The sequence below is a fragment of the Prinia subflava genome, chromosome 10, assembly GCF_021018805.1.
Source record: "Prinia subflava isolate CZ2003 ecotype Zambia chromosome 10, Cam_Psub_1.2, whole genome shotgun sequence".
Taxonomy (NCBI): Eukaryota; Metazoa; Chordata; class Aves; order Passeriformes; family Cisticolidae; genus Prinia; species Prinia subflava.
In genome coordinates this window covers 23,283,692-23,303,195 of record NC_086256.1, presented here as the reverse complement: position 1 = coordinate 23,303,195, position 19,504 = coordinate 23,283,692, and the positions used below count along the sequence as shown (strand labels likewise).

Sequence of the window (19,504 nt, the reverse complement as noted above, 5' to 3'; positions counted from 1 at the left end):
GACGCGGAGCTCTGGCGGCCGGAGCCGCACGGCCCTGCCCGCCCCCCGCGCCCGGAGCGGCCCGGCCGCCGGTGGGTGTACCGGTGCCTCTCCTGGCCATCGCCCCGGGGCTGCGGCATCGCCCGGCCCCGCCTGGGCCGCGGCCGCGCAGGCAAGTGGCGCTTCCCGGGCTGCGGGGGGAGCGGGGCGCGGGGTCCCCGGGCCGGCCCGGGCTGCGAGGGGAATGCGAGAGGCCGCAGGGGCAGCTCCGGAGGGCCCCTGGGCGTGAGGGGCCCGCGGGGCGTTCCCGGCCGTGTCTGCGGCGTTGGGCGCCTTCCCCGTCACGCGTGTTTATCGCCTTTATGGAGACTGACAGCTGCGATCGCAGCTCGTCGGGTATCCGCTTTAGGTGCTTCTATCTCCTAATTCTGTGCTACGTCAGCTAAGCTGCCTTTGCCCCCCAGTCAGTGCATTTTTATTAAGCAGCCAGGCTCTTGGAAATTCTGCAGTGGAAATGCGTGGGCTGGTATGTGGTTCGTACAGTCGGGTGTCTGCTGTGCTGCTGTCGTGCATCACTCCTTTGGTGATTTGGGAAATGTTCTCCTGTCATCCCTGTGGCCACAGAGGTGCTTATTTGCTGAAGTATGTGAACTATGTTGTCAGAGCTAATCTCTAGCACAAGCCTGTTTCGCTGCAGCCGTAGCTCAGTGTGGTGGTTGTGGTCTGCCTGCTCAATTAACGAGAAGACATTCCTTGCAGTCTTCAGTTTAATGCTTAGACAGAATTTAGAGAGCAGAGAAGCAGTTCCTTGTAGATTGAAGTCTATATCGTTTTGAAGTATTAGAAAGCAATTTGAAATATCTTTAACATGTTAATGCTTTTTTTTGTCATAAATGATCTGACTTTTTCAAAGTTTAATTCCATAGGATTTCACACAAAGTTTGGTTAGTTGTTAACGTAGCAGTTAAACTTGAGAACTTAAATTAGAATCTGTAGTTTTGTTAAAGCTTTGTACTTTAAGTGTTTTTTTTGTCAATCCATGAAACTTGTCAGACATTTTATTTATTAAAAAAGCTAGGGCAAGTTGGAAAAGTCATGGAAATTAATAAATGTCAACTTAAAGAACTGAATCATGCTATGGTACAGCAGCATAAAGATACTGACTTACTAGTCCACGTGTAACTGGTGTATAGACTGTTTCAGAGCAGTCAAAGTCATATTTTACTTACACATTTATATGGTGGTTGAAATACGGTGAGTTTTCTCTTTAATAATGGTGAACAGCCATGGAGTTTAGTTTAGCAGTTTTTGTTATAAAACTCCTAGTTGGGACTTTAAGTCTGGCAAGCGTTGTTTGCATTCCCGTAGCTCAGACATTGAAAATGCTTGTGGAGCCAGAATATTGTTGATAAATGCTCCACAGGCGTTTAAATTCAAGTTCCCTGCTGCAGCTCAGCAGGTGAAGAGTGGGCTTATAGCAGAGCATATGTTAAGTGAGCGTTTGCATTTATCCACCTGTTAGGGTGAAAGCTGTCTGTGTTGTACAGGTGTTAAATGAAAAAATAAGCTCGAGGTCTGGGCGGAGGAGAGGGACGGGTCCAAGGGAGGGAAAAGCTTTGGGGACTTGTGAGGCTGGGATGTAAAACAGGGTTAGAAAAGGCCACCGTGACTTGAGCAGCTCAACTGTGAATAAATGCTTTTCCAGGAGCTGCTGGTGAAGTGTAAATCTGCTACTTTTGCTGTGACTGTTTGGTAGTGAGATGGGTGGTTTGCATCAACTATTGAGGATTTCAGAGGTAGTGTTTAAAATACAGATTTCTTTTTAAGAATTTACAATTTGTGTTAGACAGTTATCGGAAATTATAACAGAATCTGGGTTTGTGGCTTATAGAATATTCCTAAGAAAGCAAATTAAGGAGCTAGATGTCAGAAAAATTATATGCAGCTATCTTTTCTATTATGGGTTTGTGTCAGAAGCAGATGGATGCAGGCAGATGCCTCTTTCTGGTGCTGTGAGTCCATGAATAGCCTCATTCATACAAAAGTAAACATAAAAATTATTCATTGTTAACATCCATAAGAGTTTTCCTATTTGTCTCATTTCAGTGTAGTAATATTTATTATAGTAGGGGTATGAAAGCTACAGCAAGAAATCACTCTCAGTATTTTATATACATGGATATCTTGTTGTCCATGGGTGATCCTTTATGCTTCCCATTCTTATTTTTCCTTAAAGACAATGGTGTTTCTCAGTACCTTTCACGTACCATTGTTTTTCTGATAAAAAAATGGATGCTTACTGTGATGTTAGGATTTTTTTTGTTTGGATTTTCTGTGTTTATTATGAAACATTACTGACTGTTTAACGAAATGAGCTCATGGAACTGTATTGAAATAAAATGTATTCAGACATGAAAAAGTCCTGATGTGGTATTCATGCATGGGGAATACCACCCTTGTTATTTTCAGTGTATTTGCATGCTTTAGATGTCAGGGAAAATGCCAGTTCAACCATGATGTCTATTTAATTAGGTTTGGCAGGAAACTTGGCTAGAATATATAATTTTAGCTGAGCACCAATGCTCTAAGTAATACAATGAAAGCTATTTCTTAGTTAATTTTCAATGAAAGCTGCTTTCTTAAAGCAGTTGTCAGCATATGGCTTCTATTTTTATGATTTTATCAGTTTGTAGAATGTAATGAGAGCACTGATGATTGTTTAATTCTGGGTGCAGATTAGTGCAGATATGCAAAAACACAGGAAAGGTGCATTTCTGATTGCTGGCAGAAAAGGGGAAATTCTCTGTCAAAGAAGTAGGGAAGTTGTTTGTAAATCAGTATTACTTATGGAAACTGGAGGGGAGGGAAGCCCTCTGTCTACATTAGTGACATTTGTGCTAGCTTGTCCTGGTAAATGCATTAAAATGGCTTTTATTTGTCTTCACTAGCTGAACAAGCAAAAAAAGTCAAAAGTAGATATCTGCAATTCTGGAAAATTGTTTAGTGGATTTCTCTGAAATGTCATTTGTGTGTGCTCTGACTTCAGTCCCTGTATTTTAAGATTTATATGCAGTTTGATGGAGTGGATTATTTGTTCTGCCTATCTGGCTTTCAGTAGGAGCTATTTAGTATCATTTTATTGTTTGGTGAGAACTGAGTAAACTAAATTTATTATTGTGCTATTAATGTTTTGGGGGTAGTGGTGATGAGGAATTTTCTTGCTCTTATCCTGCTAATTTCATTTCACCTGCATATGCTTCATTTTAAATGTCATAGCTTGAATTTTACCGTGCTGGATGTTCTCCAAGTAAGAGCAGTGGTGCTGCCCTACAAATATTACAGCTGCTTCACAGCTCAGAATTGTATTAATAGAAGGACCTGAATGATTGTGAATTTTTGTGCTGATTTTTGCTTCTTATCTTTGAATGTAAAGTAGTACAGAATCTGTTATGTCTCAGTGTTTTCTTGGCTTTTACTTGGAGCAGAGGCTGTTTGAGCCTGTAGCAAAGATAATTTGTTCTTGAGCTACTCAGTCATTAAAAAGCTGTTGTGTAAGCCCCACTGAAACCTAGCATATATAAACTCTCATAAAGTCTTCCAACTAAACAGCTTTTCTCTATGTTAGTTCTTCATTTTAGCCTTGTTTTTCCTTAGGTGGTCGGTATTAGCAATTCTTAAACAAAATGAAGCACAGCAAGATCTGAATTTTGAGCCATTTAGTCTGCAATATAAAAGTCTACCTAAGAAAATGATGTCATATATTAGTGGCAAAAGGCTATAGCACCAGCTGGTTTTTGTCTGCCACTTACTGGGGTTAGGTAGTTTCTGAGTTGGTTTTAAAGAACTAAGTTAGTCGCTATGATAATTGAGGGAGTTTTTTGTTTCTTTTCCCCTAAGCGATGTGTATTATCGCACACTTGGAGTACGTTGTGATTACATTTTTGAAAAAATGCTCAAGATTACAAGTCTATCGACACGATGTATTTACTTTGCTGAAAGAGTAGCCATCCGCAGCTGTTAATAAAGGTGTTATTCTTGCAGCAGAGCCCCTGCAGGCTGAAGGATGGAGGCAGAGGAGAGCCGAGCGCAGCCCCCGGGCGAGGCGCGGGAGCCGGGCTGGCACCTCACGGACAGCGCCCGCCTGCAGCGCTTCCTGTGCTTCGGCAGCGAGGGCGCCGCTTACCGCGTCAAGGAGCACAAGCTGGGCTTCCAGAACGCCGAGGCTCTGCTCAGGCTCATAGAAGAGGGCAGAGGCTGCGAGGTTGTTGAAGAAATAAAAGCTTTTAGCCAAGAGGGCAGAGCGGCCAAGCAGGAGCCGCTGCTCTTTGCCCTCGCAGTTTGCTCGCAGTGTTCTGATGCCAAAACAAAACAAGCGGCGTTTAAAGCTGTCCCCGAGGTGTGTTGCATACCAACCCATCTCTTTACTTTCATCCAGTTTAAAAAAGATCTGAAGGAGGGCATGAAATGTGGCATGTGGGGCCGTGCTCTGAGGAAAGCTGTTGCAGATTGGTACAATGGAAAGAATGGCATGACTCTTGCTTTAGCAGTTACAAAATATAAACAAAGAAGTGGTTGGTCTCATAAAGATCTTCTGAGGTTATCCCACCTAAAACCTGCCAGTGAAGGTAATAAATTTTTATTTACCTGAAAGTACTGTGTTTTAAACCTTATATATTTACTGTGGAAATATTTTGGAAATCTAAGCGCCATTGTAGATGAATTCTTAGTGAGGATATCCTGTAAATAGCATCTTTAAAAAGTGACTGTTCATATCAAAACCAGACCTGTTTATCTTCAAAGTAAACAGGGTTTGTTCCTTCTTTTCTTCCATATTTCAAGAGAAATTAAAATATCACAACTCCCTCATTTTGTTCCTATTTGCTTACAAATGATGAAATAACACTTTTTCATTATGTGGGAAGATCTGTTGACTTCAAATCTTAGAATAATAGAGTGGTTTGGGTTGGGAGGGACCATGAAGATGATCCAGTTCCAACCCCCCTGCCATGGGCAGGGACACCTTCCACTAGCCCAGGCTGCTCAGAGCTCCATCAGCCTGGCCTTGGACACTTCCAGGGATGGGGCATCCACAGCATCTCTGGGCAATGCAGCAAGTACATAAAGCTCCTTACTTCTAAGGAGATTAATAAAGTAATTAAAAGTACTGCTCTAAATTGTGCCGGGCTGGCCTTTTCAGTGGGTGTTTGGCAGGTCTGAGAATGAAACCTGCTCATTCATTTGCATGCTAGAATGAGAATTGCCAGTATATAGATGGTAATCCTGCTTGAGAAATGATTTTCTTTTTCATCAGGAATTGCTATAGTCACTAAGTATATTACCAAGGGCTGGAAGGATGTCCAAGAAGCTTATAAAGAGAAAGCAGTTTCTGCTGAGACTGAAAAACTCTTGAAGTATCTGGAGGCTGTGGAGAAAGTAAAATGCACAAAAGATGAGTTGGAAGTTATTCATTTGATAGAGGAATATGGTCTGGTTAGAGAGCATCTCCTGACAAACCATCTGAAATCTAAAGAGGTAGGTAAACTTCCTTAGTTGAATTCTCTATTAAAGTATTAATTCTCCATAGAGTAATGCCGTTTAGAGTCTTAAGTCTACATTTCTTTAAAAAATAGCCCTTACACTGTTTTTCAAGTTGTTTATCCAAACAGTTAATTTAAAATAATTAAGATGTTAATATAATTTGTACATTTATTTTAAAATACACTTATTCAATCTGCATATGCCAGTTTTTGTATTTTGATAATCTCAGCTTTCTGTGTTTCACTTCTCTTTCATCTTAGGTTTGGAAGGCATTACTCAAGGAGATGCCTATTTCAGTATTGTTAAGAAATTTAGGAAAGCTGACAGCAAATTCAGTGCTTGAACCACGAGGTTCAGAAGTGGCAATAGTATGTGAAAAACTGAGAAATGAGAAACTGCTGAAAAAGGTAAGAACCTAATCAGTGCCAGGCTTCGTGGATTTTAATTTTTAATATTTATTCTATTTAAAAACTGCAATTTAATGCCTGCAACTTTATTTTAAAACTTCTGTTTATAATTTCTCATTTGATTCCACACCTGCTTTGTGAAGCATTCTGATAAAATAAGTGTATTGGCAGCTATTGGATCTTTTCTCAAATGAGGGCTGTGGCAAGCTTAGCTAGTTGGGTTCATCAGTTTCTGCTGAGTCTTGTAGTTTTTCAGTGAATTAAGAAAATAGCAGCATAGCAGCTGAGGGAGAAAACAAAATGGGCAAGGAGACTTTTCTCTTTTCTGGTTGCTTTATTGTGCATCAAAGTGGTAGGAAAGTGAGAGGGAAAATAGGGTTCTCCAAAGAGAGAATAAAATTTTCAAGGATTTAGTCAACAGTAGAGAGGACAAGTGTCTTGAGCAGCAGTTTTGTGAGCTGGGAAGATTAAAATCAGGACACTTACATTTTTCAGCAGCAGAGCTGAGCACAGCCACAAGAGTCCTTTTTTCGCCATGATACTGCAATTCCTTTTCTCTGGTTTCATCCTTAATCACACACAGGCTCTGGAGAAGGAGAGCAGAGATCATGGTGCAGTACCTTGATGGAAGATAGACAGTGGACAGGCATTCAGATTTACTGAGTTTTGATGCTGGCAGTAAGGACTGAAACACCCCTTTTGGATAAAGATAACAAAATGTTGATAAGGTTATTTAAGTTTAGTTTATATATAGAATGCAAAAAAACCCCGCAACATTTGTTTGGAGTGTTTTATAGCATGAGAAAAACGAATGCTATGTTCCAAAAATAATTTCTTGTCCAGTGTTACTGTATCTTGTATAAAGCTGGTTTTAAGTTGGTTCTTTTCCTTGTTCAGCTCCTTTCTCTTCAGCTGAGCAGGGACTTTCTCTTACTGTAGGCTTGTAATGGAAAATAGCACTTGATAATCACAGAGCTGCCAACTTTTACCAGAATTCTGGTGATGGCATCCCATTTGGTGTTAATTAAAGGATTCTTGAGAGGGAGTCCATTATCAGTAACCCACAAGTATCAGTTGATCCAACAGCTGTGTAAAGACTGCCTGAACTCTTTAGATTTAACAAACTTAAAGTAATCATATACTAAACCTGAGATCTTTTGTAGTAGGAACTTATTTTCACATTTAGTTTGTTACTTTTTTAAGGATGTTAAATTTTCATACCCCTGTTTTTGATTTCCCCCTGTAGGGTAGAATACATCCCTTCCACATTTTGGTTGCATTAGAAACTTATAAAGCTGGACATGGAAACAGAGGGAAGCTTTGGTGGCGTCCTGATGAAGACATTTTAGAAGCTTTAGATGCCTCCTTTTACAAAGCTTTCAAGGTAATAGTAGTTCTCCAATTTGTTAAGCTTTTAAAGAGTTCTCTGTTTTCTGAAAGCTCATCAAGAACAGTTCCTGGGGTGGGTAACAATTCTGAAACTTTGGCCACAGCGCTGTCCTGTTACCCAGAGAATGGAAAAATGCCCACTTTAGGAGTGAAAGCAGCAGAAGAAATTAATTTATAAATTATGCATACCTGTTATATTATTGTTTTTTATTCTTTCAGACACTGGAACCAACAGGAAAACGCTTTGTAATTGCAGTTGATGTCAGTGCATCAATGACACAAAAGGTTTTGGGCAGTGTACTCCATGCCAGCACAGTTGCAGCAGTAATGTGTATGGTGAGGCTTTCAATTTCTTTATTTAAAACTGTTTTTAAGTTGCATTGCTTTTTTTAGTACAGAGATGCTCTAAAGCTGGTTAGAAATTGAGAGGAACTTATATATAATATTTTTGGGGTAGAGAAGGTGTGACCTTGTGCCTCATTGCTGAAAGCTACCAGCAACCATATTCAGCTACATCAGTTTGAAGAAGTTGGTTTGTGTTGTAAATCAAAGTGGTCAGGGCAGCTTTTTCACTTATATTAGCCATAATAAAATGGCTTACTGTAAGTAAAAAATGATAACTTTATCTTACACATTTTAAATTTTTCAGAAGCATTCATAGAAAAATACAGATTAGATGAAGAAATATTGAGATAATTCTTATGTCTATTTGAGTTATCAATGTGGCCTTTATTCACAATCACTTTCCCCTCAGTTTAGTTGTGCTGTATTGTTTTATTGCAGAAGAGTTGAATTTTTTGTTGGCCCCTAAAAATGATCGAGGTTTTATGTCAGAGGGAAGAAAAATGCAAGTATCTTTAGTTAGAGTAATTAGAGCAGTTGTTCAGCTCTTTTTTCAGTGTTTATTTGCAGTAATATTACAGAATATTTAAAGTGTAGAGTGAACCATTACTGTTCATGAGGAGCCATGGTGACTTAGATACAAAAGCATTTGTCATGCTGTGTGTTGGTGGGGAATGGCTCAGTTCAGACATTAAAAATTCAGAGTAATGTAACTGAATTGTTTTTGTCTCTCTCTTTCTTAGGTCGTAGCACGGACTGAGAAGGATTCCCAAATTGTTGCCTTTTCCCACGAAATGGTCCCTTGCCCAGTGACAGCTGACATGACCTTACCTCAAGTTTTAGTGAAAATGTATGAAGTATGTAAAAAAAGTCTCAGCAGTTACACTATTTTCTTTGTAATCAATTCTACTGCCTTGTTTAATCTGTATCTTTCTAGTACAAGACTGGATTTGTTTTGGTTCATTTCATTTAGAGAAAGCCCAGCAAATGTCCTTATTTCATTTGCTGGATGTTAAACATTGCAATTTAGAATAGCAGTGCTAGGTCACAATGAGTCAGCTTGAAAAGAATATTAAAAGAAGTTCAAACCAAAAAAACCTGGACAAATTTAGATAAAATGACCAAGTTTAACAAAAAAGCCTCTTTATGTAGTAACACATGGTAAAACATGAAGCTTACATCAGAGGTATTTTTCCATGGTTTGTTAATTTGTGTATGAATGTGTTCCCTGTATTTTATTTTTTTTTCTATAAGATTCCAGTGGGTACCACTGATTGTTCCCTTCCAATGATATGGGCTCAAAAAACTCAGACAGCTGCTGATGTCTTCATTGTATTTACTGATAACGAGACCTTTGCTGGGAATACTCCTCCTGCAGTGGCCCTCACTGAGTACAGAGAGGTAAATGTGCTTCTGACTGTTTATAATTAATAAATACTGTGCAAAGTAAGCACCAGCTCTGAAAATCTTTTAGAGATTGGACTGGCTTTCTTCAGTAAATAATTATATATTGTTAAAAACTTACCAGTACTGCAGTTAGGCAGAATTAGTGAACATGTTGCACTAATTGTGCCTATTTAAAACCACAGAACTGCTAAAAGGATTTGTAATTAGCCTGTCCTGCTTGATGTGCTGCAATGTCCAGGAAATTTTGTTACTCAGGGGCTGTATGAATTTCTGCATCCTATATATAATTGATGGAATAAGTTTTTATAGTTGTTACGGAATTAAGTTTGACTCTCAGAGCTAAATTCAACTTTGGTGTCTGCAGTAGATGTCAAAAAGTTTCAATGAAGTAGTGAAGACAAGTGTCAAGAGGATGACAGTACCTTGTGAGGAAAGCCCATTGTGTTTTAAAGGGACTGCTCTAAGCTGTACAGCTTCATAATTTTACAGTAGAACAAAGAAAAATACCTTCTTGAAGCACATTGCTGTTGGAAACCCTCATTTATTTAGCGAGAAATCCTTCATGCTTTAAAGAAACTATTTTTTAAACTATCAAAAATATGTTTGTCAGGCATGGGTGTATGGACTTAAATCATTACATAGTTTCCGCCCAGTTGAAATGAAAACCAAAAGTCTTTAATTTGGTTTCCTTGTTGAGGTTGGCTGCCATTCCAGTGTTGACTGCAGGCATCCTGCAGTTCTGATTCTGTCAGTGCAGCTCTTCAGACAGTGGCTTATGCAAGCGAGATGTGGCATATTTAATTCCTGCATATGTGCACATGGGTTACTCTGTATGTGTTTTCTGACATTTCTTGCTCTCCTTCCCACAGAAAATGGGTATTCCTGCCAAGCTGGTTGTGTGTGGAATGACCTCCCACGGTTTCACCGTCGCGGACCCGGATGACAGAGGCATGTTGGATATCTGTGGCTTCGATGCAGGAGCTTTGGATGTCATTCGAAACTTCTCTTTGGATTTGATTTAACTTCTTGAGGCATCTGCTCGTCCCAGTGGCAACAGACTTCACCCTGGGAACCCCCAGCCAAATCTACTCTATTAGCTTATGGCATACTGTACACATATCAGAATGTTACGGGAGGTGGTGGCGCTTGAAGCATCTCTGACTAGAGCTTCTCACTAAGGTGTTTGTTAGGTTGAACAGAACGTCAGTCTCATGTTAACAGATTGAGAGAAACAGCGCCTGCATCCCTGGTGTCAGACTGTCAGTAGCCAGTGATCCCCTGCCATGGGAGCTGCTGTCACCCTGGGACTTGGTGCCATGCAGCAGCACACTGTGCATTTGGACACTCCTGGTACTGGCTGGCAGTGCAGTCACATCGCCCTTCAGAGTCCTGCAGCACATGCTCCGTGTCCCTTCAGAAGGACATCTCCACCCCTCAGCCACCCTCACTGCATCCAGCACGCTCATTTGCCCAAGGCAGTTGGTTTCTTCCTATACATGCCCTCAGAACTCTAGCTGGGCTCAGTTCCCTGACCAGCCTGGGCTCTGTGTGAGCTGGAGCTCCAAAGAGCATCATCCCTGCTGTGAAATCCAGACTAGCTGTGCTCTGAGTGCTGTGGGCCAGCAGCAGCCAGTCTGGATCTGTCCCAGGGGGTAAAAGATCCCCCTGTTAGGACAGGATGATGGCAGGACCACAGTGTCCTTGGTCCCTGAGCTTCACCAAAGGCTTCCTGGCTAGCCTGGCCTGCACCACGTGAATACCCCACCCCTGTTGTCCTCAAGTTGCACTGCATCCACTGCCTTGGGGAGAAGGATGATTTTGCCAGGGCCCAAGCACCACAGCAAACACTTTGTGTCAGCATGCTGGAGCCTGCCCTTGCTCTCCACCAGTGCTGGGGTCAGCTCTGACACCAGCTTGGCCACATCCAGCTCCTCAGCAGGGTAAAGGAGGAGGGCCACAATGCTGTCCAGCTGCTCGAGTTCTTGTGCTGCAGCTGCCCCTGCTGCAGCAGCAGGCCCAGCACCTGCTGAAGGGCTGCACTGCAGGAGGGGCAGGTTCCTGTCCCCCAGGGCTTGAGCAGCAGCAGAGACCAGCAGTGCCAGGAAGCAGGTGGATCACCTCCAGAGCCCTGAGCAGCGCCTTGGAGTCAACAGGGAGGGTGTAGAGGAAGCTGAGGAGCTCCAGAGGCCAGACTTTGGCCTTTTAGGATTGAAAAGGTCCCTTGCAAACAATCCTGAATGAAAAGGGGTTCAGGAAGGCTGAACATTCTTCAAGGATCTCTAAGATGCAGGAACAGGCTGTCCCCATGTGCTGAAAGATGAACCAGTGGGGAGGAAGAGTGGCCTGGTTGAACAGGGAGCTGTCACTGGAACTCAGGGAAAAAAGACCTTTGGAAGAAGGGGCAGGATGCTCTACAAGGATGTTGTTAGGTTATGCAGGAAGGTTAGAAAATTGAAACCCCAGCTAGAAATCAATTTGGCTACTGCCGTAATAGATAACAAAAAGTGTTTTTACAAATACATCAGCCACAAAAGGAGGGCCAAGGAGAGAATCTTCATCCTTTATTGCATGTGAGGGGAGGTATTGCCACAAAGGATGAGAAAAAGGCTGAGGTACTTGATGCCTTCTTCACCTCAGTCTTTAATAGTCAGACCAGTTGTCCTTGGGAAGACAGAGACAAGGAACAAAACGAAGTCCCTGTAATTCAGGAGGAAACAGTGACCTACTGCACCACTTGAACATTCAAAGGTCTGTGGGATCAGATGGAATCCACCCAAGCTGCTCTCCACCATTTGTCATCAATCCTGGCTAACCAGGGAGGTCTCAAGACAGCTGGAGGCTGCCCAGTGTGGTGCCCATGGAGCAGAAGGGCTGGAAGGAGGAGCAGAAAGCCACAGGGCTGTCAGGTGCCAGGGGAGGCTATGGAACAGCCAGTGTGGCTTCATGAGAGGCAGGTTCTGCCCAACCAACCTGATCTTCTGCTGTGAATGCTGACCTCCCCGGGGGATGAGGTAAAGGCTGTGGGTATGGACTGCAGGAAAGCCTTGGACACTGTTTCTCAGAGCATTCTCCTGGAGGAGCTGGGAGCTTGTGGCTTGGACAGGGCCACTGTTTGCTGGCTGAAACACTGCCTGGATGGCTGGGCCCAGAGCTGAGTCACATCCTGCTGCTGGCTGGTCACCAGTGGGGCTCACTGGGGCTCACTGGTGTGGCCAGTCCTGTTCATTGTCTTTGTGGCTGATCTGCACAGGGGCATGGAGGGCACCCTCAGGCAGTGTGCAGGTGACACCAGGCTGAGCCAAAGAGCTGACCTGCAGAGGCTCTGGGCAGGCTGGATCCATGGACTGAGGCCGATTGTGTGGGGTTCAGCAAGGCCAGGTGCTGGGTCCTGCCTTTGGGTCACAGCAATCCCGTGCAGTGCTCCAGGCTGGGGCAGAGCGCCTGGGAAGCTGCCCAGAGGAAAAGGTGCTGGGGATGCTGGTCAGGAGTGGCTGAACAAGAGCCAGCTGGGCCCAGGTGGGCAAGAAGGCCAAGGGCATCCTGACTTGGGTCAGAAAATGTGGCAGCAGGACCAGGGAAGGGATTGTTCCTCTTCACTTGGCACTGGTAAGGCTGACCCTCAAACCCTGCTTGCAGCTGAGCACTGGAACGGGCTGCCCAGGGAAGTGCTGGAATGCTCATCCCTGGAGGTGTTCCGAAACCACGTGGGCCTGGTGCTCAGGGACATGGACCTGGCAGTGCTGGGCTGATGCTTGGACTCAATCTGAAGAGCTCTTTTCCAACCCTCATGATTTTGTGCTTCTTTATTACCTTTTGGTGAAGGGAAAACAAGAAAAGCAGATGAGGAGTCTCTTTTTTTGTTTTTCCTGTTGCACACAATTGAAAATAACAGTGAGAAGTTTGCTAAAAGTGGTTACAGGGTTACGTAGTATATAATTTAATTTCATTTATAGTAGATTATAAATATGAAGAGATTTTTAATTTCCCCCACTGCTGTGGAATGCTTATTTGCAAGAATAAGTTGATGAATTACTTCTAGAATGGGGCTGGAAACAAATGGGCTTAGTATTTTTAATAATGGTAGTTTAACAACAACTTCATTGAGAGGGACTTTTCTTTGGGCTTTTTTAAATCTTTGTATTTTAAGTGTTACTAATGTTCAGTGGTTTCCATGGTTACAGTTAAAATCTACAAAACAAGCCTTTTCTGGTATGTATTGAGACCATGTGACTGTGATACAGTGTAAAAGTTACCCAGGGACATTTTGTACTGATAAAACTGAAAGTGCAAGAGCTCATGCCAATCGTTCTCTCTCTGGATTATCATCTGTGTTTTCAGGAGGAAACACCTCTTTAGATAAATTGAGGAGCACTTTCTGCACACTACCGTTTCAGAAGCACTAGTTCAGAATTAAAACACTTTGCAGGAAGTTCTAAAAACTGGTTTTAGTAGGAAAAGACCTTGGAAATGACTGGGATGTCACACTGAGTCCTTGTCACAACTTCAAGAGGCATCAGCACACCTTCAGTGAGCAAGATCAACAAGTGCATGTGTCTTGGCCTGCTCACCAAAGCTGAGTGGGGACAACCAGAAACAAAAAGCTACATTTTTTATTTTCTTTTTTTTTTTTTTTTTTTTCAAAGAATGTATTCCATGACTGACAAACAGTCTTCCTAACAGGAGAGTATTTCATTTTTTAAAAATCTTTTTGTAGATTAGTGTTATTTCTGATTTCATAAATTAATTCAAGCTAACATATTTCAAAACTACCTCTGGTTTATAGTGACCAATTCTTAAAAGTTTTTATGAACTGTACAGTTGCCTCCTTCGTGTTCACAAAATCTTGTTTAGGAAGTGATTGAAACTGGATTCTTTAATTTTTTATTTTTAGTTAATAGTAAGAGTGTGACAAGGAGAAAGACAGTGAGTATTCTACCACTTTGGAACAGAAATTGATAGCAATTAGTGTGTATATGTATTTAATTCTGTGTTTTCTATTTGTGTGTGTATAGGGGGGAAGTTAAAAGATCTCTTTAGCAGATCAGTCTTAGAAAATTTGAAAGGTTTTTTAGTGATGGTTTTACAACTTCCTCTAACACATATGTATTTCAGCCTCTTTTATGCTAGTGCTGACTGTTTAAAACAGTGAATTTGATGTTAATTTGAAAAGAATTATGATTTATAGAACTATCATGTTTACCCATAGTGGTAAATGACACATAAGACCATATTTTTCTGCCTAAAACCCAAGCTTTTAACTGTAGAATTGAAGTTCCTACTATACTTTTGGTACTTGTAACACTTTTCATTATGCCTCATTCGTATGGATTATGAATTCAAAGCTTGCATTCCGTAGCTGAGATCTCTCTTTTGGTGCTAAAATAGGATGTTCCATGTTACTGAAGGGATTCTGCTGCTTCCTTACACTCTCCTTAAGGCATGGCCAGTCCAGTGAGGGGAGCCTTTCCTGGAGCAGAGCAGGGCTCCAGGAGCTGCAGGGGCAGCGTTGCCTCGCAGCCACCACGAGTGTGATCACTGCTGATTGTCACTGCTCCCACAGCACAGCCCTGGCAGGGGCTGCAGGGACACAGGGCTGCCACCAGCTCCTCAGGTGACTTCTAGGACAAACCAAGTGTTCCTAAGACATAGCACCTCTGGGTTTGTCAAAAGAAAATCAGCCATTTCTCGGGAAAAACTGCGGATCATTTTTAGCGTCTAAACAAAACACCATGGATGGGGGAGTAAATTCATTTGCTCAGTACATATTAATAATTTCAAGTAAATGCACTGATGTTTTGAAGTTGGATTTGCTAGTAATGCATTTTAAATGACACAATAGTCAAATATCTGATAGGTATTTCCTTCTAAGCTAGAAGTGTCAAAAAACCCCTGATAGATAAGTATCCCTTGCCAGTACTTTTTCTTATTTGGAGTAGTATTTGTGAAGTAATAGGAAATATTTTGGACTAAATATAAAATGAAAACTTAAAACAGGTGTTTCAACTAACTTTCAAGTAAATTTATTGCAAATAAAAATTAGAGTAGTTACTAAAGGATTGAATGTATGGTTATAGTGGTGTTGCATCTTTGGAAGCAGTCCAGTTTAAAATGCAATTTCTTGAAGTAGGGTGTGGAGATAAAGATGGACTTTTCAATAGGACTGATAGAAATTGTAGATCCCTGTGTCTGTTGACCAATGATAAAAGGTAGTTGTCCCTGCTGGGGTACAGAATATGCTCCTAAACTTTTATGGTATCTCTGGACTAAAAACCTTGTTATTGGTTGTTGTGAGCCCAGCACTGGTGGGACCACGTTGCCATCTGCTCCTCCTTCAAGATTTGCACAGTGAGGGGAAACTCAAGTAAATGCTGATAGCTGGAATTTCTAGTGTGTGGACCTTTTTCCTGGGGGTTTCTTTCTGGTTTTGCCATTCTCTTTCAGTAAGGGGCATGGAAGAATGGTGCTGCGTATTCCTTGTCCATAGACTGGATCTTTTTGATCTGCCCATACACTGAATTTTAGGGGACAGCATGACTCATTTGCCATAATGTGCATTTGTCCTGTTTCTAGTCTTTAGTTATTTGGTAATTTCCAAAACAACATCTAGACATGTAAAAAAGCAATAATTACTGTAATGCTTCAAAAAGAATAAAAAAGGGAGCTAAAACACAATTGCTAAGCTTAAGGTTTAGTTCCATGTACAATAAACAACCTACACTTTCACCAAAAAGGAGACTTTCAGATTAAATAGTGGTCTTTGCATTGGAAGAGCACTGACTGGAAAAGCAGAAAAGGGGCTTTAATTGTGCACTGCTGTTTGTCAGTAAAGATTGAGCAGGGACAAGTTTAAAGCTAGTTAATTTTATTGAAAATGCTGAATAAAAAAGGTCTAAATGCAGTGTGCAACTGTCTCTGTGACCTTGACAATTCTGGAGCATTAGACTATTGTGTCAAAGACTGTAATGTTCAGGCATTTTAGCTTTAAGAAAAAAGAAAAGCAGCTGTGGCTGGAAGCACAGAAGTGCAACATTCTTCTGTAAGGAATGAACATCAAAACTCAGATTTTTTCATGGAAGGGACACAACCATGTGGAGAGGGAAGGAGGCTCTCAAGTTTTTAAAACTAGTGCAGTGAGCACATCAGCACTGTGTAATAAATTCAGTAATAACAATAGTAATTTTGCCAAGAAGTAGGATTTCATGTCGGGGATTTTAGACCCGGAGCAAGGGGCAGGAGAGTTTGAGGTGCTTGTAGAATTAGACTGCAGTCCTCTGTGTTTCAAAAAAGAGAAGTCTAAGGGTGGGTGAAGTTCTGAGGTCAGCAGGGCTGCTCTAAATGCCCACAGTGTGAGGGCTGCTAATGACAGACACTAAAATACCTTGCTGCTTAAAGCATTGTTAAACCTGTTTGTTCAGCACAAGTCTTCAGGGGGCTTGTGTTGTTCTTTTACATTGCTGTCGTTAACTGGTGCCCACGAACGGGTATGGCTTTAAAAGGCTGTAAACACAGAACATATCCTTGGCTTAAAAACACGCCAGCAGTTTGGGAAATGTGTTTTAGTGATGGCTCTGTCTGTAAAAACATGACAAAAATATTTGTCTGCATTGCAAATGCTGCTTAACCCTGTCCTGAGCTCACAGGAACCACAACAGAAGCTTTAGCTTTGGTTCCATTTGTTTTGTTTCTTCTTCTGCTGTACCCTTTATTTTCTTAGTGTTGGGGTTTTTTTCTTCTTTTCCATCTTGTTACCTCAGGCTTATACTTGAATCTTTGTTCACAAGCTCTCATCCATTCCTTTATTTTTTGCCTCTGTTCTTCTGCCTTCCTGCTGTCACTGAGTGTGCTCACTTAGCTCCCTGCACCAGAACTGATGGCATAGTATTTAATGTTTTTAGTAATATTTTTTTCTCTTCTTTAATTATATAAATATCTTACAAAACATATAATTTGCTGTATCTGTCAGATTTTTGGTAACACTGTAAAAATCAGTGACAAAAGTATACTTCATTACAAAAATCCAACATCTGCCTGTGAATGGCTTTATTAGAAAAAAGTAACCTCTTACAATTGGCTTTTCAAATTGGCTTCTCATATGTTAAGCTTTTTTCTAGAATTAGTTCAGTGATTTGAAACTTTGAATTCTTTTAAACAGTATCAAGCTGTCATGCGGAATTAGGAAAACACTTAAATTAATGTTCTGGATAACCAGGCTGCTTCTTTGCAGTATTGACAAGAGAAAGTCTTTAAAGAATAGGCTATAGAAGTAAACCTAAGTGAAGAGTCATTTGTCTTTCATGTTTTTAATCCTTCTCTTTAGTTTCTGTGGAATTCCACCAGTTTCTAGGTTTATTTTGCTGCCTGCAGTGGTTTGCAGTGCACAGATATGCTGGAAGCAGCTGTTCCTGTGACTTTCTTGCTGGAATGGGAGAGATTTCATCTTACCATGACAGTGGAGTGTCCAAATGGCTGAGCAGGAGTTCTGGGGAGAAGGTAAAACCAGGAAAGGAAAGAAAAGGAAACCAGGGCCGTGTTTCATGGATGTGCTGCTCTGAGGGAAATCACAAAAGATCAGCTGATTTCAGCAGGAGGCACGGTGTCTTTAAATGTGTGTGCTTGCATATCTGGATTTATCATTTTGATACTGTAAGGTGTGGTTTCTTTAGGTATTTCTGCATTCTGAATTTAAGTTTAAATATATATATATTTGCATATATATGTGGTATGTTGAGAACTTTTACAAATGCTTCATTAACAAATAATGAATATAAATAGCTGTTTTCCTAATGTTACCAGCTTAAGAGTTAAGCACAACTAGTTACAAGTAAAATGTCTTTTCATTTTCCTGTGAAAGTGCAGTTCTACTCTTTAAAAATAATTCTGTATTTAAAAAGCAACACATGGGCACATTCACAGCTCTGTGTGCTTCATAAAATAACTCAGTGTTTGTTTCAGCTGCTTCTGCTTCTTAGAAGCATGGGATTTAAGAAGGATGAGCAGGTATCCAGATCTTATAGTGGATAAACTTCAATATTTAGATCCCAGGACAAGCATATTTTAAGATAAACAGCTTTGTCCTGGAGACAGTGCTGGGGGGAAAAAAGGAAACTTTAATGACTATTCTTGAGGATCTTAATTTTGGTTGTTTTATTTTTTCTCTAGAGTAGAACCACACTTTAACTGCCAGATCATGTTTAATTAACTTAAGCTAACATGGCTTTGTACCATCCAGTGACAAAGGCACTGTCTTGCTGCTATTTTCTGTGAAATTGTACACAATGAAAAAACTGTTGGGATGGGGAGCCTTAATATGGTTATAAAGAAACATAATTAACCCTTTGGGTGCCTTAAGCTGAATCCTATTTAATGGTGGGGCACTCACTTGCATCTGCAGGCACACAGCTTGTTCCAACAGCTGCAAGAGAATTTGCCTTAAGTGACAATGCCCTGAGATTTCCAGAACTTGGAACTCAAAGGGTTATTTTAGACTACTGGTTAAAAAAAACAAGCCTCTAAACAGGGAACAAAATGAAAAGGTCTTTGAAAAATTCCTTTGCATACTATTGTTATTATTTTTATGTGATGGGTGTATCAGCTTTGGGGACAAAATTATTGTTAAGCTTCTGGTAAAAAGCATCACTGGCTGAAGAATTCTACACAGAGAAAAAGAATTCTTGGTATTCTTATATGACTGTATGTGCAAAATAAATTGGTTTATTAAGTGTAAATTCAGAGAGATGCACATCTGTGTGTTTCCCTTGATGACTGTCCTAGCACCATACAGCAAACTGCAATAATTAAAATGAAGCAAGGTCAGTGTGTGGAATGAGCTGATTACATATTAAAGATGCACAATGTATCTTTAGTATACAGGTAACTGTAAACTAAAGACTTTCTACAAAGGATGCAGTTTAAACTCAGTTCAAACCTGCATCACAAAAATGAAGCTGTCAAGTTTAAATGATACTCTTGCCGTCCTAGTTAGCTGGAATTAAAGATTGATGTTTTCTCCTCTTGAGGGGAAAAAGTAGTTTAGGTACTTGCAATTCTGAAAGCAATGGAAATAACTGCAGTCCTAATTGACAAGAAGTGAGTAAAAGATTGATTGGTAATGGTTTTATTCTAATATGTGCACCTTTAGTTGTGTAATGGTCCCTTTCACTGGAGAATGGGATATAATTTCTACTTGCATATGAACTTCTTTGAAATAACCCAGAGTCTTGGCATTGCCTGGTCTGGCTTTGGATGTGCATTGTACTGAAGCTATGGAATTTTAGTCATTTCTTTTAGACATTTAACTGAAGGCTAAACTGGCTAGTAAACTGCATTCTGACTGTAGAACTGAAGTACTAAATAAACTCTATGCATATTAGACCTGCTTCACTGCTGTTTCCTGCCCTTGTTGCATTGGTTGTGCCGTGGTGTGCAGCTGCATGTGAGCACCC

General features: G+C 41.0%; 1 protein-coding gene across 4 annotated transcripts; it reads left to right on the top strand.

Moving 5' to 3' along the window:
• The first annotated feature begins 11 nt into the window (after positions 1 to 11).
• On the top strand, positions 12 to 19,431 carry RO60 (Ro60, Y RNA binding protein). 4 transcript variants are annotated; one of them, XR_010081486.1, is made up of 9 exons: positions 12 to 151; positions 4,021 to 4,604; positions 5,291 to 5,511; positions 5,778 to 5,924; positions 7,171 to 7,308; positions 7,533 to 7,649; positions 8,399 to 8,505; positions 8,910 to 9,056; positions 9,932 to 10,065. XR_010081486.1 is itself a non-coding variant. In XM_063407722.1 (9 exons), exons 2-9 carry the CDS (start codon positions 4,043 to 4,045, stop codon positions 10,082 to 10,084), a joined length of 1,599 nt encoding a protein of 532 aa, XP_063263792.1. In that variant the 5' UTR covers positions 12 to 151; positions 4,024 to 4,042; the 3' UTR covers positions 10,085 to 19,431. The 4 variants fall into 4 exon arrangements, 3 of the variants coding, with proteins under 3 accessions (XP_063263792.1, XP_063263791.1, XP_063263793.1); XM_063407722.1 differs by having other exon boundaries at positions 4,024 to 4,604; positions 8,399 to 8,512; positions 9,932 to 19,431; XM_063407721.1 differs by having other exon boundaries at positions 8,399 to 8,512; positions 9,932 to 19,431.
• The last annotated feature ends 73 nt before the right edge of the window (positions 19,432 to 19,504 follow it).